Source organism: Mytilus edulis, chromosome 5, assembly GCF_963676685.1.
Source record: "Mytilus edulis chromosome 5, xbMytEdul2.2, whole genome shotgun sequence".
NCBI classification, from domain to species: Eukaryota; Metazoa; Mollusca; class Bivalvia; order Mytilida; family Mytilidae; genus Mytilus; species Mytilus edulis.
The window spans coordinates 29,787,498-29,813,236 of record NC_092348.1 but is presented as its reverse complement, the minus strand read 5'-3'; the positions used below and the strand labels follow the sequence as shown (position 1 = coordinate 29,813,236).

General features: G+C 32.1%; 2 protein-coding genes across 4 annotated transcripts; both read left to right on the top strand.

The window, feature by feature from the left end:
• The first annotated feature begins 735 nt into the window (after positions 1–735).
• LOC139523395 (alpha-protein kinase vwkA-like) lies at positions 736–23,960 on the top strand. Of its 3 annotated transcripts, none has more exons than XM_071317414.1 (2): positions 736–996; positions 20,720–23,960. In XM_071317414.1, the coding sequence occupies exon 2, from the start codon at positions 20,733–20,735 to the stop codon at positions 21,723–21,725; it is 993 nt and encodes a 330-aa protein (XP_071173515.1). In that variant the 5' UTR covers positions 736–996; positions 20,720–20,732; the 3' UTR covers positions 21,726–23,960. The 3 variants fall into 3 exon arrangements, with proteins under 3 accessions (XP_071173515.1, XP_071173514.1, XP_071173513.1); XM_071317413.1 differs by lacking the exon at positions 736–996 and adding an exon at positions 5,245–5,363; XM_071317412.1 differs by lacking the exon at positions 736–996 and adding an exon at positions 19,823–20,131.
• On the top strand, positions 7,642–9,538 carry LOC139523394 (uncharacterized). Its single transcript, XM_071317410.1, has 2 exons — positions 7,642–8,119; positions 8,648–9,538. The coding sequence occupies exons 1-2, from the start codon at positions 7,868–7,870 to the stop codon at positions 9,290–9,292; spliced, it is 897 nt and encodes a 298-aa protein (XP_071173511.1). The 5' UTR covers positions 7,642–7,867; the 3' UTR covers positions 9,293–9,538.
• Positions 23,961–25,739: the final 1,779 nt, after the last annotated feature.

The following is a 25,739-nucleotide window of genomic DNA, read 5'->3' as shown; positions in this document are numbered from 1 at the left end:
AATATTTGTTATTGCAAAAGTTGATTTGTTCTCTAGGTCTTATCTGACAAAACTAAACCACTTAACCTTCTAAGCATACTTTATCATTGATTTTTGAGTTTTTGATAGTTTTTCATCGAACTCGTACTGATTACATATTTGGATACGGAATATAACACGGGTTTGGGATATAACTGAATGCTAAAAATAAAAGTTCTTACAATTTGTTGGCACTTTGATTCTTAGCATGGAATTTCAGTCAATGTAAATAAGAATACATCTCGTATACTTTTGATCAGTCCAAGTTTGTATTAATTGTTTTCTCTTCCATTCTTTTAAAAAATCGCATTCTTAGCAGGCTGATAAAAGCTAAATTAAAAGAATTATAATCATTTTCGTGTCAAGGGTGATATAACGACCTTTTCAATCACTGCAACAGGTTTCTTAGTAGAAAACAAGGACGCTTAATTACATTTGTACACAGAACGCAGTAATAAAACGCCTTTACTTTGATCATTTTATTGTTATTTTCGATTTTTTTTCCCGCGCATAACCTGTGTTTACAGAAGGAAAGCTATTACAGCAGGTCATATACATTTTGTAGTAACCATTAAAAATCTTGTAGACATTTCTTTGCTTTCTTAAAATAGCTGCTTTAATTTAAGCCTGTAGAATCCATGAAACAGTTATTTGAATAATAGATCGATATTACTGTACGTACTACCTGAAACCAATTTCACTGCTGCTGTCTATCGTGACGATTTAATTACGTCTTTAGCCGATTTGTTGATTGAATGGCATAGTGAATTATTCTTAGTATCCTCAGAAGAGCTGCACGAGCCTGCATCGGTCAAAGTGATGAGATATTAGCTCCCGTGAGGGACTTTGTCATTTTAAATGAACGTGGTTGGTTTTTCAACTCACTAGAGCTACGTACAAAACTAACGAAGACAAGTTGTCAGAGTTGATTGGCTCTCCATACTACAGAGGATAGCTGTCGTATTTACTTTTTGGAAGGTAAATAAAACTTTCTTATATACTTTAATATTTGTAATATTGTACTGATTTATATTATTTTTATTATATTTAGATAACATGAAAAATAATAATGTATAAAAATATTTTCCTCAAACATTTTCCAAGTCAATATCGAGTTTGATAGAAAAAGACTTTATATTATTTTGAACATCTGTTTGATACCTTTTCTAAAAAAAATTACACCATTAAGTTTTCATACTAGATCTATTTGTTTAAATTCAATTGTATATTTATGCCAATTATGTCTTTCTTTAAATCATTCTGTACATTACTAGTATATCATTTAGTTAGACTTTCAACGTATTGTGTTCACAGTTATCATGTACCATGCACTGAGTTCTTACCGCTCCTTGCGGACTATCGGTCAAGTAGCATGTGATTCGAGTGTGCTTGAATTAATCGATACATTTTGCATGGTAGTTAATTTCCAGTTCATATTAATATACGCAACTTTTTAAGCTTTATGCCATGACATTTTAAATTTGTTTTCAACTTATGAGTTTGAAGATTCCTGTTGCATCTCATACTACAAAGCCATGATATGTACGAAGATCCTAGACTGTATAAACTGTATAATCATTTTAGATCGCATAAAGTGTCATACACGTATGTGTAGAATTGTATTTGTGACGTAACGAAGCAAGAAAGGATTTTTTATATTCTCGGATTCCTTTTTGGATGCTATAATACAGTTGGATAATCCATTAGACGAAGTTTTATTTTTTGTGAATACACTTTCCCTGTTGACTTGGGGATGTTTGGTGGAATAAAGTAAAATCACAAAAATACTAGAGGAAATTTCAAAACGGAAAGTCCCTAATCAAAAGGCAAAATCAAAGGTCAAACAAATTAATGGACAACAACGGTGGTACATGAATAACATAGGCTTATGATGTCATGATATGATACACATTGTGTTTCCAATAAAAAAATTCAATAAAAACAAATAAATAAATAAATATAGTTCAGATATAGACGAAAAAATGGTAAATCACGATATCAATTGCCCACGGATTGTCTTATAGTAAAACAGTTCAAAACAAAGTTAGAAACAAGCTTGCGGTAATTACAAAATAAATGTTTTAATTTTTGCTGGTAGTTATTTGAATCTATGTTGTACTTGTCTCAGATGTCATTGAATAGTGTTGTTCTCAATCGTTCATAGAGTTTACAAAACGAGATGAGATTCGTCCTATATGGATTGAGACTTGCAGATTTTAAAAATGCATTGGCCAAGTGGCAGATTTCAAAATCTACCCTTTTCGATCTTTCTATATGTTATTTGGTTATTCTTATCACTGGGCTGCAAAGGAAAGCAGACAGATACCAAATGGCAATTGATGTTTCGTGTACGTATATCCTACATCTCTGGTCCGTTTATTCATGAATATATTTTCATTAAGTTTATGCATTGAGATATTTTTTAAGTTGTGTTCCACAATTTAAACAAAAACATGTTTTTAACTCATTAAATAGTATTGTGAAGCAAAGTACTTTCGAACGAACAAAATACAAAAAAACAACAACAATATAATTTAATATTTTGACTAATGCCATAATTCATGAAAAAAGAATTTGCTGTAATACCTTTGCACACACAAATGTGTGCTAAACTCTGAAGCTAGACAATTGATTCTAAATATTTAAAATGCCGCATGATGGTAATGATAATGTTTATACTGCTTTTAAATTACATTTTCTATGAAAGAATGTTTAAGTAAAACAATTGAAATCCTGTCATTAATAACAATGCATTACTGTAGAGTTTCTTCTTCTGTTTGGTAAACTAATATTTTTGTATTTATAAAGTTAAATATGTTTGCTTTTTAATTCCCATAGGGTGGAACAATTATCTCGTACCATTAAAATAATGTCTTTGTCTGTAATTTTTAAATGGTTTAACAGCCTAGATCAGTTAACAAGTGGTTTTCTGCACGTATGTCTTTATCAATTTGTAAAATTCAGTTTTAAACCATCGATATATGCAATGTTTTGTCGCCATGTTCTTTTATATAGAACCTATAGACTAGTCATTATACGATTTTTTGTAGTATATTGATAGATATAGGAAGATTTGGTATGAGTGCCAATGAGACAGCTCTCCATCCAAGTCACAATTTGTAAAAGTAAACCACTATAGCTCATACGGTCTTCGACATGGAGCATTGGCTATCACAAACAGCAAGCTATAAAGGACCCCAAATGAATAGTATAAGACAATCCAAACAGGAAAAAATATTCTATGCTGACTTCTGGGGCCTGTTTATCGAAGCTCTCTTAGAATTAGGACGTGTCCTAATTCCAACTTAGGACATATTTTAGTGCTAAGTGGGTTTATCAAACATGTCGCAACTTAGAAAAATCATAGGAATTGTCCTAACTTTAGGATACCAATTTAGGTGTCTTAAGATGTTCTTAGGATAGTCATAACTTAAGGATATATTTAGAACAGTTTTTTTATAAACAAATATGCCATGTATAGGTTCCATTTCATTTTAATAATGGCCGGATGGGGTGGGGGCTAGTATAAAAAATATTGCCATGCTTTCTTTTGGTTGTAATATCTGTCCTTCTTTTTAATTTTTCACCCTATTCTGTCCTGCCTTTTTTCATTAGTTTATCCTGACTGTTTTACATAGATTGTCCGCCTAATTTTTTTGGCAAAATTGATCTTTCTGCTTTTTTATTTCTCCTGTCCTGCCTTTTTTCAAATTTCATCCTGTCCTTTCTTCATAGAGTTAAAATGTACAATTATAATATAAAAACTATTTATTGCCGTTTATTTTAAACTAATATTTATTTTATAATCGTTTTTTTAATCATAGTAATTGGTTAAATTTGATACAATATTTTAAATTCTAATTTTTAATTTGCTATTTTCTTTTACGCCAATACTTAGGACAGCGATTAGGACATCCCAGCTAAGATAATGCTAAGGTAGCTTCGATGTGCATGCTGAGACGTGTCGTAAGTTGGGCTTAACTTTATCCTTACTTCAATCCTAAGAAATTATTAGGACAGTTTCAATAAACAGGCCCCAGGTGATTCTATTTTAATCTTGCATCGTTATCGAAATATACCATATTGTTTTTATCGCTAGTTTGTTCATTTTTACTTCTGATCTTTTTTTGTGATAATTTTTCATATCATGCTACTCGCTTGAGATGAAAAATTATCGCTAGAAACTAAGGAGGCATGTGGCGTTGCTAATGAAATTGACATGAAATTGACAATGTCGTTATAGGTAAAATATTGATAAACAGATTATCGGTGGTCATCTCAACGATAATCTATAAGTATTGTCTTTGTATGTGTCGGTTTAAAGGTTAACAGAGACCTTTTACTTGTATTATTTTTTACCGACTTTTATCAAATGTCAATGTCTGTATGTCTATATTTATATCTATCAATTAATTTCAACTAAAATTAACTCTGATTTAAATTTTATCGTACCTTTAAATTAAGATGGTTATTTCGTGTAAACGTTAAAATACTTATTATTTGCCTTAATGATCATGATAATTAATTAACTATTTGTAAAATACCAGTCCTCTCATAGATGACGCTTAGACCGTAATAGTATCTTTGCAATACAGAACTTTGGAATCAACATGAAACTAAATTTAAAAAAAAAAACCATTGCAGTTGAAAATTGAAAGTGTTTTGCTCTCATTCACTACTAAGATTCCTTTACCGACTTTGACTTATTTAAGCACTTTACTACTGTTAAGATTGTTTTTTTTTTTTTTTTTTTTATCGCTATTTGAATTAATGAAACTGACAAAACGTTATGTTCATACGTCCGCACTCCTTTAAAGCCGAACATTTTGAAGTCAATGAAGTTTAAGAACCGAAACAGTTGTAGAGCTATAACCATAAAGGACATAAAAATAGCTAAATCCATCTAGGGACAACTTTGCCAAGGGAGTTGAAACCTTAAAAGCAGATTTTCCAACCAAAAGAGTCAAGACTTTAGTGACTTCCTTGTTTCTGTTATAAAACCTTGTTTATTATAGTGATATAAGAGACCTCCCCATGTCTAATCAGTCGTTATTACAAATCACACAGGGATAAATATTTAATTTATTTATATTAGACAAATAATGCATTAATTGGGACTAGATTTAAGTATTGGGTTTCAGATAAGTAGCTGAGAATATCTGATGTATTATTTATTAATTAATGGTCGATCGTGTATTGGAGTCAATACCTAGATGTCACGTGATCAGAATATCTAGTTTCCTTTTGTTCTTTTGTGATCATGAAATCATTATTAGCTCGTAAATTTAATTCAGCATACGGTTATAATAGTTTACCCAAGTATTAAATGGTGTTCGTAGGATGCGGTAAGAATTTTATATCTTTCCTTTTATTTTTATAAAATGACAGTTGAGATTTGTGTTAATTGCAGTTCGTCTTAAAACAACAGTTCTACCAATTGAAAAATCGTGTTTCAAAATATTTTTGTAAAATTAGATTCCGTCAGAGTCGTGTCAGTACAGAATAAACGTCTATTAGTTTAGCAATAAGGATACAATCAAAACTAGAAAATTATTTCGAAATGTTTTTTGATTGAACAACCAAAGAAACAAATAATTGCTGCATATTCAGTGAAAATCAGTCAAACTATCCCTCCTTTTTATCGCTTGCTGCACGAAACTTGTTTACATAGAAGGAAACTGCAGGTCGATTAAGTTTATAAATTTTTGATAATTATTGGAAATGCAATAGACTACTATCCAAAGTAAAGGTTCGATTGAGTCAGTAAATACACGTACTGGTCTACGCGTACATGTACGTATTGTTTTAAAGTCTTTCAAAACACTCTACATATGTGCATTCAACACACCATTCGGTAATACAAGTACCGGTATACAAGTCTGTAATAATGATCTAATGATCAAACCTTCATAATGATCTAATGATCCAACCTCTGTTGTGCACTGTGAAAACAGACTGTACTGATTAAGAATACCTATGAAAATCAAATGAGAATTAATACTGAAATAAAACAAACTTAATTACTTTAAAACAGGGGCGAAAGATATCACAGGGACAGTCGAACTAAAACAAAAATGACAAACAGACAAATAATAGTACACAAGACACAACATAGAAAACTCAAGACTAAGCAACACGAACCCCACCAAACACTGGGCTGATCTCAGGTGCTCTGGAAGGGTAAGCAGATCCTGCTTCACATGTGGCACCCGTGGTGATGCTCGTGTTATTCAATTAAGATTTATCTTTTTTTAAACAATTTTTATTAACTTTATTAAAGCAATTAAAAAAAAAGGAAATATAAATGTACTTATTGCAAATCACTATTTTTTTAAATTAATATAGGATGGCCACAGTGACAATTTGTCTTTTTCCAATAAATGATTTTAAAAGTTGTATGACTTGTTTGGTATGATAACATATTGAACTGGTCAAATTACTTAATCGATTGAAGCAGATAAAACCCTTCCTCTTGTTTGAATAATTCAAATAGCTTTTTCTTTTTCTTTTGTTTTCATTTCCGGATCGTGTTCCGTTTCGTGACAAAGATATCTTAAATAATTGTAGAAACGCTAGACATTCTTTTCTGATGATGATATTGTATCGAAGCGAAAGAAATTTACTGCTTCTCTATAAGTTCATTTATGGAACAGTATCTATCAACATGAATATAATTTCTTTCTTATTTAATTTTATCATGATAAAAGTGTATATTCAATATTTATGTGTCATAACAAAGTTCAAAAGCAATTAGATTTTCTGTGATTTTCTTATTGAAACAAATAACACAATTTGAAATCAGAAATATTTGCATGTTTTCAAAACAATTTACAAACAGTTTATATCGTATTTTGAGTGAACGTCGTCAAGTATACTCCATTAACTAGCTCAGAATTGCAAGGCCAGGACCGTTTGATGATTACGAAATACTCAAACATTTCAAATTATATGAACAAGGTAAAACTAAAAGACATATAATTGCTGTATATATTACAGGCCCATTGGTGGCCTTTGACTGTTTTCTGCTGTTTGGTCGGGTTGTTTTCTTTGACACATTTCACTATTGGTGGTCTTCGGCTGTTTTGTGTTCTTTGGTCGGGTTGTTTCTTGTCTTTAGCACAATCCCGATTTCCATTCTCAATTTTATTTAAAACAATTTTTAAAAAGAATTCCCGGTATATATGCAAACGCAAAATAGATATAATCTCTTGGAAGTTTTACAAAGAAAATATCCTAAACTTAGTTTTTATTGTGTGCATGATTTTTGTTCTCGCTACATTAAGATGCAGCCAAATGTGCCCGCACTTGTTGCGTACATCACTACATTTTACCAAGGAGGTTATGTGAGATGCAATCACCTTGATTTTACAATGAACTGCTTATGAAAAAGCTACCCCTTTATTTGAAATTGGATATGTACTAGCTTTTAGTAACTATGAGCACTCCTAGAACATTCCGTATTAAGGTAGATACAGAAAATCGCTTCGAACTCAGAACAAGCACAGTTTGCCGATTTCAATTTATTATGCAGTAAACAAACATCTCTGATTAATGGGGTAAATAGACGTATTTCAGTACTGTGAGTCTGTAAATTTACATGTATATGCAGTTGCATAAATGTTAAGTTATAGTTATTGACCAAGCAAGTCGGTATATGGGATTTAATTTGCACAGCTCGAGTGACCCTGTTTAACCCGAACGACGAAGGAGTTCGGGTTATTGGGTCATCTCGTGCTGTGCAAATTAAAACATATACCGATTTGATTGGCCAATAACTGTTTTAACACATGACGTCAACGACGTCAACGATTTTCCCGCATAAATCACATCCGCCCAACAAGACGTTGCAATGGATGGATTTCATCATGAATTATCGGAGGATGATATGATCTTATCACAAGTATTAGAAACATTGGAGGATGAAATGGAACTGAGAAATGTAAATATAGAGGACTTTTTTGGAGAGTTTCCTAGTAATGTGTTGGATGAGAATGCATCTGGAGATTTAATCAACACCTCAGCTGTTTCATTTGACCTAGGACTAGACTTAGATTTATGGTTGCAAGTTCCTTCGGATAACGGAAAGATCCAAAATGTCAAGGTACGTCTTGTTTTAGAATTATCTGCCACGCGCAGAGCCATTATTGTATGATTTGAGGTGTGGACCCATAGACGGATCCAAGGGATGGAGTCCCGGGTCTCTCTTTTGTGGAAAAAAAATGGTTAATTATATAGGGAATCACTGAAACATGACGCGCGCCCCCTCCTTTTAGGTCAGTCAGCCCTCCCCCTTTAATAAAAAGTTCCCATTATTTCATGATTTGAGGTGTGGACCTATAGACAGATCCAAGGGATGGAGTCCCGGGTCCCTCTTTTGTGGAAAAAAATGGTTAATTATATAGGGAATCACTGAAACATGACGCGCGCCCCCTCCTTTTAGGTCAGTCAGCCCTCCCCCTTTAATCAAAAGTTCTGGATCCGCTACTTAGACCCTTGTAAAATCATTTGCGGAAACTTCCGACTAGTTTTACTGTTTAATTGTTCTCATCCGGAACATTCATGAAATATTTGCCACTGCCGGATTTTGCCTCTGCGATGTGTTAAATTATGTGATATTATCTCATTTTAGGATGAAAAACCTAAAGATCAGGAACAAGGAGTCAAACCAAGGTTTGCAGAAATGACAGACAATGAAATTGATACACTTATTGAAGATGCTGAGAACAAAAACACAAAGAAAACCACAAAATGGGCAGTTAATGTCTATGAAGACTGGAAGAATTCTAAAATTGGTAGTGGTTTAATTATACCAAACCGGAAGGATTTGTCTGTTCAAGATATTAACAGCATTTTAGGAAAATTTGTAGTAGAAGTTCGAAAAAAGAATGGAGAGAAATATCCAGCGAAAACACTTTATCTTCTTGTAACTGGACTTCTAAGAGGAATGCGGTCACAAGGTGTTTCTAATCTTAACTTTTTGAACGAGTCTGATGACAGATTTCTGAGGTTTAGACAAATACTTGACGCACAGATGAAAAAATTAACAGCAGATGGGTATGGTATAAATGTTAAACAAGCAGATCCAATTTCAGTTGAACAGGAAGAAATTTTGTGGGACAAGTCTGTGTTTGGTAATCATTCATCCGAAAGTTTTTTCCTGAACAAGTTGATACAGAAAATACAGAAAATGCATTTAATGTTTCAAAACCAGAAGGAAAATATCGAGGACTGCCAAGCAACAGCTCTTTTCAAAACTGCGTGTTCAATTTTGTAACGAAGATGTGAACCTCACAGATTTTTTTCTCAATGTTTAACACTGAATTGTTAATTTACGTTGTTTTTAAGCCGTACATAGAAATGTATAAAAAGCGGGTATTTTTCACTGTGTTAGGTTGTGACACTGATAACTTACACAACAAGACTACAATGAGGAAGATGTCGATGATAATTTATTTTCATTTTTTTTAATGACAATTTTTTTTTATTGATGGAAAAATAATTTTAGTATTAAATCAAACTGTGTTCTTTATCTTATTTAGATTTGTATTTTGTTGATTGTAATGCTACTACATTTGTTTTGTATGTTTTCTATTCTGATGTTTTATCAAGTGACTTATTGTTATGTCCGAGTATAGATACATGTATCCACTTGATATTTCTTACAAAAAAGAGAAAAACAAATATCTGTAGTAGCAATGGAATCAATAAACGTTAAGTACTGTACAATAATCATCTGTCAAGGACGTGACCTGTGCAATAACTGAAGTAGTTAATGCACACCTGACCCGTGCATTATCCAGATTATGCCACAGTAAGATCAAAGGGATTTTGCCTCTGTCATGTGTTAACCAGTATTACACTACAGACTGACCAGGTGAATTACTCGTATATAAATTTTCATCTCACGAGTTGACCATTTTAAATCTCCTCCATCTTCTTACAAATACTGTTACTTTAGCACACGTATAACCTAATAGTACGACAATCACTATACGTTAATAAAGAAATGATTTATGGCGTATATGGTTCTACTTTTGGATGCAATATTAACCTACAAAGGAACTGTCCATTTGCAATCGATAACACAGAAAAAAAGATTGACCATTTATTTATTTGACAAATTGGTGGAATCCATAGACTTAATTTAGATAGATGATGATTAATGGTGAAAGTGTTGAAAAGATGAGTTATAATAGAGCTAACATCATGCTTGGGTGGCCTATCTAATTACAGAGCTGTCAATAATGTGCGAGAAATATGCAAGAATTATCCGATACCGCATTAAGTCATTTAAATAAGCATTTTTATACGGTCATCGACTAAAAAATTGAATATGATTATAGTGACTCGCAGAAAGTGTACACATACCATCCCTCCTACTGAGTCTTTGTTTATAGAGTGACCCCGAGAAAGTGTACATATTTTTTTGTGGATAGTTGTCTCATTGGCAATCATACCACATCTTCTTTTTTATATATACCGTCCCTCCCACTGAGTCTTTGTTTATGGAGTGACTCCGAGAAAGTGTACATATACCATCCCTCCCACTGAGTCTTTGTTTATAGAGTGACTCCGAGAAAGTTTACTTATACCATCCCTCCCACTGAATCTTTGTTTTTAGAGTGACTCCGAGAAAGTGTACATATACCATCCCTCCCACTGAGTCTTTGTTTATAGAGTGACTCCGAGAAAGTGTACATGTACCTTCCCTCCCACTGAGTCTTTGTTTATAGAGGGACTCCGAGAAAGTGTACATATACCATCCCTCCCACTGAGTCTTTGTTTATAGAGTGACTCCGAGAAAGTGTACATATTCTTTTGTGGATAGTTGTCTCATTGGCAATCATACCACATCTTCTTTTTTATATATACCGTCCCTCCCACTGAGTCTTTGTTTATAGAGTGACTCCGAGAAAGTGTACATATACCATCCCTCCCACTGAGTCTTTGTTTATATCATCTTACTGTGTACTGAAGGAATACATTTTACAAATTTACATTTTCTGTCCGTCTTTTTTAGTTACAAGTCTAAGCAAAAGTAAAATATATTCTGTAACACACCGTTCAAAAGATTTTTGATTTTACTCCTCATACTTTACAACTACCAAGGAAGTAATGATATATTCCTGTCCTATATATATTGTAAAATAAATTTTCGAATTTACATTTAACCTTATCTACCTAAAATGAGACTCAGAGTGTGCAACATGCTTAAATGAGGTTCAGAGATGTAAAAATCTTTAAGTTAGACTCAGTGTGAACAAGTTTTAATGAGACTCCAGATGAGAACAAGTTAAAATGAGATTCAAAGGTGTGAACATGTTTGAATGAGACTCAGAGTTGTGAACAAGTTTAAACGAGACTCGGAGTTGTGAACAAGTTTAAATGAGCCTCAGAGGAATGAGATTCAGAGGTGTAAACAAGTTAAAATAAGACGCAGAGCTGTGAACATGTTTAAATGAGACTCAGAGGTGTGAGCATGTCTTAATGATGCTCTGAGGTGTGAAGACGTTTAAATGAGACTCAGAGGTGTGAACATGTTAAAATGAGACTCGGAGGTGTGAACAAGTTTAAATGAGACTATAACATTTCTGCCATCAACACCAAATTCAAATTGACAAAATCTTAAGATATAAAGAAGCTGGCGATGTTGCTGACTTTTGTCATGCACAAGAAACATGAACGTGTGGCGAAGCTGAACTAGTTTTAAGGATGTCGCTCCTCTTATTTTAGAATTTTTGCCAGATATTCGGAATCTCGTGTTTTTCTTCAATGTAGCACCATTAAAAAAGATGCCCACTAACCCCTACTTTTCTTTAAATTCCATAATTTGATTACATATAGTTTTTAAATGTCATCTTTGAAAATCTTATAAAATCCTTGTAATTTTTCATCGTTTTTGAAAGAAAAAAGAGGCCAATGTTAGGTGGAAAATCTAGAGAGAATTATTTCCCGCCATATTTGAATTGGTTAATATCTCGAAAACAAGCACACTGACCCTTCGTTTTTTTTGTATTTTTTGCTATTTTAGATTCTTTATTCATATACTGACAATTTATAACAGTCTGTTAAAAAGCATGTTATGTTGAAACCGAGTAGCGAACATCCTTGTAAATCACATTTGAAATAGATATATTCGATATTTGTTCAAATCCCCTGTTTGGAGAACAAAAATAAATTACACTGCTGTGTCTTGAACTTTATGTTGAATTGGACAGTTAGCGACACACTTTCAATTATATTTTCTTGATGATTTCCTAAGCCTATTGATCTGACCCAAGGCATTAATAAAGCGGTGGTAGAAATCTGAATCTTACATTGTTTAACAATATTACGTAACAGATGTATTATGATATACATAAAGTTCCCGAACATTGCTAAAGTTGTGATAGATTTTGATAAATATGATTTCGTCTTAAATCTTCTTGCCATTTTTATCAATAACAATGTTAACTAAAAACAATTTATTCTTCTGTGAAAATTGAATTTTGTCTGACTACTAGTATTACCGAGATGTCTGTCTATGTTAAAGAACATTTGTTGGGGAAATAGATGATGTGTTATGAGTGTCAAAGAGACAACTCTCCATCCAAGTTACAAATTGCAAATGTAAACCATTGTTGGTCAAAGTACAACCTGCAACACGGTGCCTTGATTCACACCGAACAGCAAGCTATAAAGTGCCTCAAAATTGACTATGTAAAAAACCATTCAAACAGGATAACCAACGGTCTAATCTGAATTAAAAAAAAAACGAGCTAGTGACCGTCATAACATTACAGTGATGTGACACAAGATAATATATATTAACATAACAACCAATTTTTTTTCCTAACATAGCATACAAAAACTATTGTCTGAAGTCTTTGAGATGAAGAGCATCATTCATTCAGTCACAGTGGGATCGAAACTGTGTCGTATGTCCTTAAAATCGTTGTTTCTTTATATTTTGGTTGTATCGTGGCATGATTAGATACTCAATATTTTATTTTATAATAGAAAGCACATCAGCGGTTTCAGAAAGTAGTTGTCAGCTGTTGTCGTTAGTTGCTGCTTGTTTAAAGGAATACGATACAGTTTTAATCCCATATTGAAAAATTGATGAAAAGGAGTAGGTCCGGTAAGGACCGATTTTGGCCTCAAATTTCAGGTTCATCTGACGAAAGATTTTGACCACTTTTTTAAACACTTAAGTGTCTATTTTATTTGAATTAATTAGTTTATGTGAAAGATTTTAACAAATTTAGTCATTAAAAACGATCTGATTCAAGCTCAAATATGAAAAATCTACCTAATATGCCGAAAAATGTCACTTTTCAGATGGTTTTTGGTAAAAATGAAAGTGGCCGCATCCGTGTTCATCCTCAACCTTTATATATGTTATGTATTATCATAAAATACAACTTACATTTCAATATTAAGGATGAACACGAATGCGGCCACTTTCGTTTCACACGAAAACCGTCTAAAATTTAACTAAAATGCCAGAATAATGAGGATTTCAGTAATTTAGCATGACTTAATGGTGCTAGTACCGGATATATGTGCATTGTATTGTCAAAAACAGCCCATATTTATGTAGCAGAAGCATTCTATTGTCCAATTAATAACTAAAGGTTTACATTTTAACAATTTTGTAAAACTGCTATATTTTGGGGCCAAAAAGGGGTCTTACTGAACCTACTCCTTTGCAAATAGGCTATTCATACCTGATTATATCAAATATGTATTAAAAACTATACCGTCATGTGCTACTTTTTGAGTAAAATGAGGTCGAAATTTCAGATAAACGTATATGTTTTCATTTGATATGTTTTCACTCTTCAAACCAATATCTTGTTTGTTCTTTTGTCAATTGACGTCTATATATCACACACAAACTACACTAGACATATTGACTTCAAAGAATATTCACTCGATAGAGAGCACTGTAATCAAACATTATGAAATCACTTCAAAAGAGTTGGAATAATATAAAATCTAAAATTCTATAGAAATACATCTGCAGAAAACAAACTACGACAAGACATTAACACAATACTGTTTACAAAAGTTGCAATTTGAAAAAAAAGCGTAATTTAAAAGACAGAACTTTTAAAATATAAACATAGCATCTACATCCTACTATCAAGACTAGTGTGACTATTTGAGAAGGATATGCTGACCCTTCGGGGGACATCTGATATCACCCCTGGTTTTTGTTTGAGTTTGTAGCCTGATCTTTGTCTTTTCGTCGGGGACCTTTTTGTCGTGTTTTCTTTTGTTCTTAAAATTTAGGGGATTTTAAGTTCACTTCATTGTAATTTTTACTATGCAACGATAGGGGCCCTTTTTGTTGAAAAAGTCGTAAGACATGTCATGATTGTTGTGGAAATATTTATTGATTATAATACCCGAATGTTATCCACAACCCGTCAAATAAATTAAAAATAAAAACTAACACGAAAAATCGTTTAAATGTTTTCCCCAGTAAGAAGTCCTTATGTAAACTTTAATCTTGTTTTTATAATATAATATGAATTCAGGCAACAATTGAGCAGATTGAGTTAGCCTTTTTCTACTTAAAGTTAACATGCTGACAAACTCAATGCAGATTCCTATTCAATTAAAACTTCCGACTAAAGCAATGTAATTATTTCTCTTAGACAAATGTCTTGTTAAAATTTCAAAGACTTTAATTATTTTTTTCTAGTCGCATTATGGTGTTAAATATTTGCTCTGCTGTTTCAAAAAAAATAATCTCTTTTGAGAAAAAACATGGATTCTGTCTATACGATTTTGACAGATTATGTACAAAATAATTAAATACATACGGCGGGAAGATTGAAGCATAAATCAAATTTCTTGAAAAATCTATATTTTCTTCGTGCAGACCTGACTAACAATGTAGACGATGTTGATTATAGTGATAATTTTCAACATTTACCACCACTCCAGTGAAAAAAATTAATGCAAATATGAACAGGAAAATTTGAGCTTCCAAACCTGACAGGCCATCATTTTTATAACTATAAAATGTCAATTATCTTCCAAATACGGTGAGAGATAACATAACAACGGAAACTGTTTTCCAAATATATCGTTATTCAATGCAGAAACCAATTATCTTAAGAACTTTCAATACCCTTTTAACCAATTCACATAGTTTGATTTGTTAAAGATAGTATTGAGTCTAGTTGCCATGAAAGTTTTGCGTAATTAATGAAACGGCATTGGAGATGCCAAACAAAGATAGCCTATTGCTTTCGTATTGTTAATGTTTCCATGCCATTTCTGTAGTATATAATAATTTAGGTAAAGTTAACTAATAAACATGCCAAAAACAAATTGGTTTAGATGGTCGGAAACACAGTCTGACTTTTTAAAATTGAATAGACTCGTTTTAGAAATTAGTAGAAAATAGTCACGTGGGAGGAAGAGGATTTATGATTTAGCTGCAACTACAATTAAGGCAAGTCTGCAGCAACAAAAAATTGAATATAAAAAGCACATTTAACATAAAGAAGTCGGTTGATTGATTAATTTTATTTAAAAATATGACTGCTGTTATAATATGTCTGACGACCGCTTTTTTGAATGTAAAGATTCATCTAATAAAAAAAAGTTGTACATGTATACAAATGGTATAATGAAAAAAATCATTAATTATGAAAGCCTTGAAAATGTATTTTCTGATTTCTTATTGAAGTTCGGATGTAAGATTTCTCCATGCAGTTAAACCTTGATGCATGGTTAAATTTCAATGTTCAAAGAGATAACATGCAAAAAGATCGTTCATATACATAACGTTAATTTAAAATATAAGTGAATTTCTTTTATTTCCTGGCATAATATTTGTGTAATTAATCTTTTAATATAACATTTAAATTTGAAAATCGTTCTCAATCTTAACAGAGATTCATTGTTTTGTCTAATGACTGTAGCAGCGATACATATACTTATTCGGGTGTCCATTCGTTCGTGTGTTTGTCTGTCCGTTCGTGTGTCTTATCGTTTGCAATTTGTATCTGCAACTCGACATAAACCAGGAGCTTGTTTGTATCTTTTTCCAAATGGGTTTTATGGTGTTACCATAGCAAAATTAAAGACAAAGAGATAGATACCATAACTTCAAGGCAAATGTGTAATATGAAAATAAAACCGCATCATTACTGATTGATAAACGGCTCATGTCTTATGAACGTATGTTTTGTGGACTTTTGTCTGTCTGTTCTTCTTTATTTACTTTTGACCATTGTTTTGTCTGTCTTTCTTCAGTTGTAGTTTTTTTTAAATTATTATCATTATCCATTACTTTAATATAATCATATTGAGAAATTGAAGGAACAAAAATTGATAATGTACAATTTAAAATTTGAGATATATATTTTCATTCTTTGCATTTTTATCAGGTTCTATAAATATTCTTTTAATCAACTCTTGTATCTCTGGCAGGTTTTCACTGTAACAGGAGCATATCTCTCACATTGTATTAAAATAGGCTTCTAAGTTCAACAATTATTTAAAGTATACTTGTAAATAGGTATATTGTATATTTGTAATTAAACAAGTACATGTATAAAGACAATATTTTTCATAGTTATATTTTGTTTTTATTCAGGTGCGTGTTGAAGTTTAAAAAACTAATTCAATGAAATAATATTTGATTTTTACTTTGGTTTAAACGTAGTGTGTATTCTCCGACTGAAAATTTAAATTATATAAAAACGTTTCGAGCATCTGATACTATTTTTTGTTTTCGAAATTTTCACTTTTTGTTAATTTGCTAATTTTGAAAGCTGCATAAAATATGTTTACTTTATTCGAATTTTACCAAAACTGCCCTCAAGGTGACGTTCCATCGTCATGTGTGTTTCGTTGATTGGCTCTTCTTGCATAACAATGTCTTGATTTTCATTGTTTATTCGTGTTACCTTGTATTTAGTGGTTGCTGTCTCAATGACGTTTATCAACACATTTGGTATTAGTATTGAGAAATACAGATATCATTATTTATATATATTTAGAAAATCAAGAAACCCGTGACAGTCAATGGTTGTTGTTCTTACTCCCATTTCTGAGACTACATTTCTTGCATCGATTGAACAATTATCAGACTCAATCTTACAATGCCGAGATATATTATTTTAATAGGCCTTATATTACTTCAAATTGACCGGAAAAAATATTAAAAAAAATCGTTTGAAAGGTGAAACTATGTCATGAATTAGCATCGATATCATTATTGATATTTCGTTTCGTTTTTTCTTATCTCTGTGTTACTGAAGGATGAAGAAGCTTGAAACTTTTACAGTTCAGTCATTCATAGTTTTATCTTCTTTAAAAGAAACACTATAATAAAAACGGCATTTTACATCAATGAACAATTTATTTTTATGTAGCGTATAACGTACGTAATTAGCCTAAGAATGACGCTATTCTTGGTACAAATGTACATTATTGATAAAGACAAGAAGTTGGAATAAAACAACCGTAAAATAAATATCAAATTCGTGCATGAAAGAACGGAGAACCATTTCAACATAACAAAGGTTGTAGAACAGAGAATAAAAATGTCTAGATCGGAGCTATTACTCTCTATAAAAAATTGACTTGAGTGGTCTTTGTAAAAGGCTGTAGATCAGAAAATTAAAAAATACCTAGATCGCACTAGGACGGAGAGGCGACTTGTTATTAAAGATTGTCAGATTTTTTTAATGGTCTTTGGTGAAAACTGAACTCTTGATTATCATAGTCAGCTGCAAACACGGAAGATTATCCCGAAAACAGTGTAATATAGAATTTATATAAAATTAGAAACAGTTTTATAGAAATTCAAATCATCTAGCTGTGAACACAAACGGTATATATATGCATTGGAAGTAGAAGAGGGGCGAAAGATACCAGAGGAACAGTCAAACTCGCAAGTCGAAAATAAACTGACAACGCCATGGCTAAAAATGAAAAAGACAAACAGACAAATAACAGTACACAAGAAACAACATAGAAAACTAAATACTGAGCAACATGAACCCCACCAAAAACTGGTCCGGAAGGGTAAGAAGCAGACCCTGCTCCACATGTGGCACCTGTGCTTGTTGCTCATATTATTACAAACCCGGTAAATAGTATACTTCGGTAGGTCACATTCATGGAAAGGGAAGGGTATTGTAGTTACGACGTAAGTAGAAGGCAATATTGTTGGTATAAATTCTTTACATAAGGCAGTGGCTGATTCAGGGGGGGGCACCCTTTTTGACGATCAATGCATTTGAATGGGAGCATATATTAGGAACCCCCCTTTACTCTGGGTTGGGACCCCCTTTTTTTTAAATAGCTGGATCCGCCCTTGTAAGAGGCAGTGTTCCTTTATTTTATATACAAATCAAGATTTAAATATAGATACCTAGGGAATCTCATGAACTCGTGAGACCGGAAGCGTCGACAGTGTATGCGTCTCTAGTTATGTATGCATCACTGATGCAAATGTTTACTAGGTCAAAACGTCCAGATAAGACAATGTGAAAAAAACGGTAAATTTACTGACCAGACGAGTATTCTGATTGTTTTAAAAGAGAGACAACAAATATCGCAGGGACTCATAGGTCAAAAATAAACTAACAACGCAAAGACTAAAAAAGAAAACGACAATTTGATTATCAACAGTACACAAAATATAACATGGAAACATGGAAACATAAAGACTTAACACCACGAACCCCACCAAATGCTGGGGAAAGCTAGAAGTCAACAAAACAATGCATCTTGCGTCGTATCGGTCAACCAATTTGTAAGGGCATTTTTACAAAACATCAACTTAGACTTGGTGAGTACTTCTTACACAGAAGGCTACAACCTAGTATGGTATAGACATTATTGACATCTGTTCAAGTACATTAATATTTTATTACCTTTCGGAAGTGATACAAAATCGCCAATTTTTTTAGTTGTTATAGTTATGGTTGTTTTGGGGTATAATTTTTTAGTGGTTTGTTTTTGGTTTTTAAGTTTTGCTGTTTTAACTTTTAAGGAGTGGCTGTATGTTTGGCCAATTCTTTTTATATAATTGTTTATTCAGAATACAAGTCACCATTCCGACTCACATTTGTGTCTCGGGATGGTAATATATATATACTATTGATCTTCTGCAATGTCTTACAAGGAATGTCAAAATAAAAAAAAATATTTTGAAAAAAATAATTTATTGTGAACATAAATTTCCTGACACGTGATACACTTGTCGGTATTTGTTTATTCTGTAAAAGTCGGGACTGTGGTTTTTAAAGTTTTTGTTTTTTAAAATGATAATAATGTCTACTATTTATAGTATCATACGGTCCAGTTCTTTTTATGGTTTTTGACAATCATTGTTCGTATAGAAATTCTTAATGCCTTGTTTAGTAGGAAACAATTAAAGGTTCGAATATAAGGTACGATTCCAGGTTGCAGATATAACAAGCAGACTGTTGTCAAAATAAAAACAAAAATGTGCATCGTCCTGCGAATCCTTGATTCGCGTCAATATTTAATGCTACCATGGAAGTTTTAAAACTGGTCACGTATTTGTCTTAAAGCATTAATTATCCGGTCCTTTTATTTTTTTCAATATGAAAAACATTAAATGGGCAGAAATTATGAACTTTCTTATGAATGAAACAAGAAGTTAAGAAAACAAAGGTTGTAAAAATGGATTTAAAATGCATAAGTAGGGCTGTAGTGCTTCAAGTGACGTAAATTGTTTTTATTTCACGGTCTCCAAATTGAAACCACTTACATAAAGAGTATTGTGTTCCCATAACAGGACATAAACACTTGAGTAATGCTTGTTAGCAGCAAATCACTTTTACATGAAAGGGCATTATACAAATGGCATTATACTATTTTGACTTAAATGAGTGTAATTAAAACTTTTCAAATTTTTGTTAACGGTATTTTTAAAACGATTGAATTAAAGGTATGTTGAGAAAATGCCAAACTTTTTAAATTAAAATGTGAATGGTAATGCCTTTTTACATCACATTATTTTTACAAATTCAACGGTGTTGTCAGGAGCGGGTATTATCTGCCAACCTTGGTAAGATCTTGATGTTGGAATATTTTAACACTAATCGACCGACATCATGTTCGTCAAAAGGTAAAATTCAATAATGTTTTAGATTAAATTATTTTTCATTATCATTTAATTTAGCATTTTCTTAATTTTTTTTTCCTTTTTGCATTTTTAATCTATTCCTTTTAAATATAGAATTTGAAATTAATATTGGTGGATTTAGGGAGGCAGGGCTCCCGGGTTTCTTGTAGAAGCTGCATAGTTTTTATATGGTTCATGTATACACTATTTACATGTTCCACTCCAAACTAAGCACTGTTTTAGGTTTGGGCACCGGGCCCCTTTTCACAATACCCCCCAGTATCGATATTTTTTCTTTTTGCAAAACAATATGTGTTGTTCAATATAAAATTTGAATTTTAAATATAGAAGAATGAATTATAAAGATTTAATTATCTTAGTTATGCATATATATAATACACTGAAGATCAACTATACAATAAATAGTTTAAATATTATTTTTCTGTTTGTCTTTTTCTGTTTTAACCATGTTTATTCAGTTTATTTTCGATCTATGAGTTTGACTGTCCCTCTGGTATATTTTGCCCCTATTTTAAGCATCTCCGAAACTACGTGTTCAGTATTATATTGAACAAATACTTTTACTTTCAGGTCTATGTAGGCCATGGGGCAACAGGTCAGTGTTGAGACCTTGACTACAAGAGATACAGATAAAACCAGTCTTTATTGGTGTAGCTTTGAACCGTATCCACATAAAGTGGGAAAACGTAAACTAACATACCTCGGAGTTCTGAACGGAGAAGGTCCAAGAAAGGGAGAGAAATGTATTGTAAAAGCATTCCGAAATGGTTGTGGCACGTATGAAGATTGGTTGGCAGAACGAGAAAGATCTCATAATGCGAATCAAATCTCTAGGCGCTTTCAAAAAGAACTCGAAACACAAGGGAAAACTGCTAAAATGCATTTCACAATTCCGTTAATGGTAGAAATAGATGAGGTATCAAACTATATGTGTGTGTCCTTTATTGTTGGAAAACCGCATAAGAAAATGAGAGAACTGGAGGTTGTGTCGTTAGAACCTTATTACGAAAACGACTTTAAAGTTTTCAAATCTGACAAAATGCGTTCGTTTGAAACAACATTATGTGAGGCTTTTACACATTTTAGCTGGTATGACAGCAATGGGGAGATAGTTGTGACAAGCTTGAAAGGTGTTCGGAAAATGAACCAGTATGACTTCACCGTACCTATCATTCATTCAAAAGAAAGAACGTATGGTGCGACTGATCATGGGTCAAAGGGCATTAAAGATTTCTTCCGTGAGCATCAGTGTAATGAAATATGCAATAACTGGCCCCGACCAGATCGTATTTCAGTTAATACTGAAGATGTTGAAAAGAGCACGCTTGAGCGTTTCCAAATCCATCCACAAGAATCAATCAAACCAAAATTCGGGTACAGCAATAACGTGTGGAATCCTGAACTTCATCGTTTTTATATCCAAAATATTAACAAAGATGAAACTGTGCACTGCCAAAAAGAACAGAACTGTTTCTGCGAATATTTCCGATTACCATGTCAACATAGTATTAGCAGTAACTCTGCTTTTATTTACAATAAAAATCAAACAAAAGATGGCATGGGAAACTTTTTGTAATTTGTACAACTCAATTCGTAAAAATCAAAATCAACGTTTGAATTTCTTAAATGTGCTGGTCGCATTTTCCGGTTGTGCCATTTTGGAATATGAAGATATCGGAGGAAAATCTTGCTATAATTCATGCTTGGACGTAACTTTTAATACCGAGTTTCAAACTATTATTGTGAGTTTAGATATTACATTTATGTTTTAATGGCGTACTCATATAAATATATATTCATCACAAGTAAAATTTCAAAATATAAGTCCGCTCTGCACGACATCACAGATTTTTGTCACGAACCACGTAGAGCTGGGTTTGTTTTTTTTATATATCAGAAACCCAAGATAAGCAAAAATTGTGGAAAGATTATTGTAAAGTTATGAATAAATTCTTCAATTCTTCTTTCATTAAAGAAAAAAATCTTATTTTATCAGTTATATTAAATAACAGATTGCAATCACGAAACAAAATATAGTAAACTTTTAGACTTAAATTCTATGAACGAAATGCATCCATGATTTAATAAATTTGAAAAACATATTTTACAGTTGCGTTCAAGTAAAGTAAATAACAAAAAGTGAACAAATAGTTATCCCGAAAATTCTTATTATAACAAAAAGTAGTCATGTGAAAATGAAATATGTGGACACTTGGGTCCGTGTTTATTTGCGTTCATTTGTTTTTCGTTTCGAAATATCAAAAACAAAAAACGAAAGTGTTTTCATTTTTCGTTTTTAATTTCTCAAAACGAAAAACAAATTGACGCAAATATACACGGACCCACCTGCTCGCCAGCATGTCTGTGTAAAGATATTTGTTAAAATCATATATTATAAAGACTTAGTGTAACTGCAGATTTCGAATTCTTTTTTGATTAGAAATGTATCTACATATCATTTTATGATTACGGTATACCCCAGAGAAACCTCCATTGAAAGTATGAGGAAAGTGAATATAAGGACCGTCCATTAAAAAATGTGTTTATTTTTGTTATTGTTGTAATTGTGGGAATGGTGTTTTAATTAGATATAACCTGTTAAACCGTCGGTATTTTACATAGTGCTGCTCTTTACTTTTTTGATAAGAGAATATATTCCGACTAGTAACTGATATTTTCTTGGCTATGAAGTGAAACTTATTAGTTTTTTAATAATATTATTTAAAATCTCTGGGTTGAAACAAATAAATATTCATTTAATATATTGTCTAGAGAAGAAATTTATTTCTAGCTGGTATGATATTTCATGGTTAACTGTTTTTTACTATATTGAACACTATAGAAGTTGCGAAACATCTATTACATTTATCTATATTTTTGACTTTGGCTTTGTCCTTTTATGAAATCAAGGACAATAATAAAATAGCAATTAGTGTTACCGGTTGGCCAATTGAAATATTATTCTGTTGACTTTTGTTATTGGCTAATTATATATAACCACAAAACCACAAGAGCAATTAAATGAACGAAAAGAATTAAAGAACTTTCATAACTCTTTTACAAAGAAGATAGAAAGATGATATTACATCGAAATATTTTTTAATGAAAATTGTCTCTCTACAATTGAATTTCTGTACCTCCAGTCAGTTATTTTAAAGTGCTATGTTTCACACCCTATTACCGGGTAACAGTACAGCAGATGCAATAAGGGAACGACCATTCAACTTTTAAAAAAGGGGGGGATAAGGTTATGGTTTTTCTTTAAATAAATTATTCTGATCACCAATTTGATAAAAAAAAATAAAATATTTGAATCAGATTTTCCCCATATCATATAGAGTTTTGTAAGAAATTATTTGGTGGGTAGCGTCGAAAACCTTAGAAGAAATGCCCCCGCCCCCGCCTTGAAGTTTAGTTATTGCTACCTAAGTAACTGAGATCAAAATCTGCAGTACATTGCTTAACAATTTGGAACGATACACGTACAAAGAAAATTGTTTTAATTTCAATCGAGAACACAGATCTCACTGTAGTAAGAGCCGACATTAGGGTGTATGTTTCCGATTGTAACTTGTTGTTAACCAGAATATTACAGTCAGTTGTTTTAAAGTGCTAAGTTTGAATTTTTAATTTGTTGTTAACCAGAGTCTGATGTGATATCATATAGCGTGTTGTGGTACCATCCTGGTGGTATTGTTGTAACCTATGTTCAGATATGCATTGTTGATTTTTATATGTACTGTTTTGTTGTAGACCGATGAAATGTACTATTATGTTGTTACTCAGAAAATAAATATATATATTAAACTAATATGAATGTGTTTTGCCTGTTTACAAAATTGAATATTGTGCATTTCGGAGCCAGTGATAAACAGTCTAATATACCATTGAAACTCATGATATAAGCATTCTATTTAAGGACTGAAAGATGCACTTTAAATGCACAAAACTCGCTTTAATCTTTCGCGTATAGAAAGTGATCCTTATACTATTTCAATTTGTATTGATTGTTTATGCGAATCCATGATTGTTTTATACTCATTCAAGTTCGTGTCTGTCTGATTCGGTGTTCAACAAGTTATGTTTTTTCTATTGTCCTTATGTTTTTTCTATGGTCCTTGAGGCAAAAACTAACAAGAGGCAGTGAGATTGAATATATAACCTCTGGATCAGACTTGATAGAAAGGAATAACCCAATATAGCTTCATCATGTAACTGTAATACTACATGTATCAAAGCTTTGCATGAGAGCAATTTTAATTCTAAATTAATTTGTTAATATTGCGTGTATTTCTTTTACACACGTGCTGATTGAAAAAAAACACTATATGTTGCAATAAATATTGAACAATTAAACATTAGAAACACTATTTTGTCTTGTAAAAATGGGTTATGTGCACGGAAATTTGTACCAAACTTAGGAGCTCATTACAGAAAGAAGTACCATATGTAGTCTAGAACTTCTCACAGAAATTCACAGTATCTGTTGCACGGAATTTAGTATCACACTAATGAGTTATTTACAGAAACAAGTGTCTTGTGAACTAAACTTGATGTCACACTGATGAGTTTATTGCAAGTGTCATGTGCAGTCAAGTTGGTATCCAAATGATGAGTTTAATACAGAAACTTGTGCCCTGCGCCCAGAAATCGGCATGGCACCGATGAGTTTAATACAGAAACAAGTGTCATGTGCACAAAAATTGGTATGACACTAGATAAGTGATGGGTCAATTACGGAATTACGTGCCATGTAAATGAGAATTGAGTTTGTTTAAGAAAAGAAAAAAATTTCATATACACGAAAATCTGTAACATACATTTTGTCCTTTGCAATGATTAGAATTGTTTTCGGAGTTCGATATTGTCTTGACAATTACCGTTACAAAGCTCTTAAAATTTCATAGATTCTTTAACCTTATTTTTAAGCAAGTATAAATAAGGTAACTAAAAAATAGCTTTAACTTCTATAAATACTAAACAGAAGTATTTTTTAATAAGCTGATCAAATTAAAGATCAAGGTTGGTATTGCTTATCCTTTGCCAACCCATACTATTATGGTTTTATAAACAATATCGCACAGGTGGTCGGATTTTAGGATTTAAATGTACTACGTCATGAGGATTTATTTTGTACTAAGATATAAAGTCAATATCTCTGTACACTCCAAACGTTCGAAAAAATGCTTACATGCAGATTATCAAAAAACGTTTGATAATATTAGTAACATAACATATAGTGTGTTAGTGACCTAATATGATATATACGGGGTCAGTAAATTCGATATGGGGTTCGAGCTTCGATCATATTAGGTCATTAGCATACTATGTAACGAATTTATCTTACCGACTATCTTTATTTGTTGAATTTAGCACATCTTCTTATTTCTATATTAAAGTGTTGAAGTGTTCAATTTTAAAAACCTTCTTCAATTGGTCTGCACTAAAAAAAAATGCAAACAATAACTATTTATTATCAACAACCTTGATATAACAATATCAAAATTTTCAATACTTTTAAAAAATCAAACAGTGCCAAAGTCGTGAATCCAGTACTAACCGTGTATTGAATTAAGCCCCGCCTCCCTAC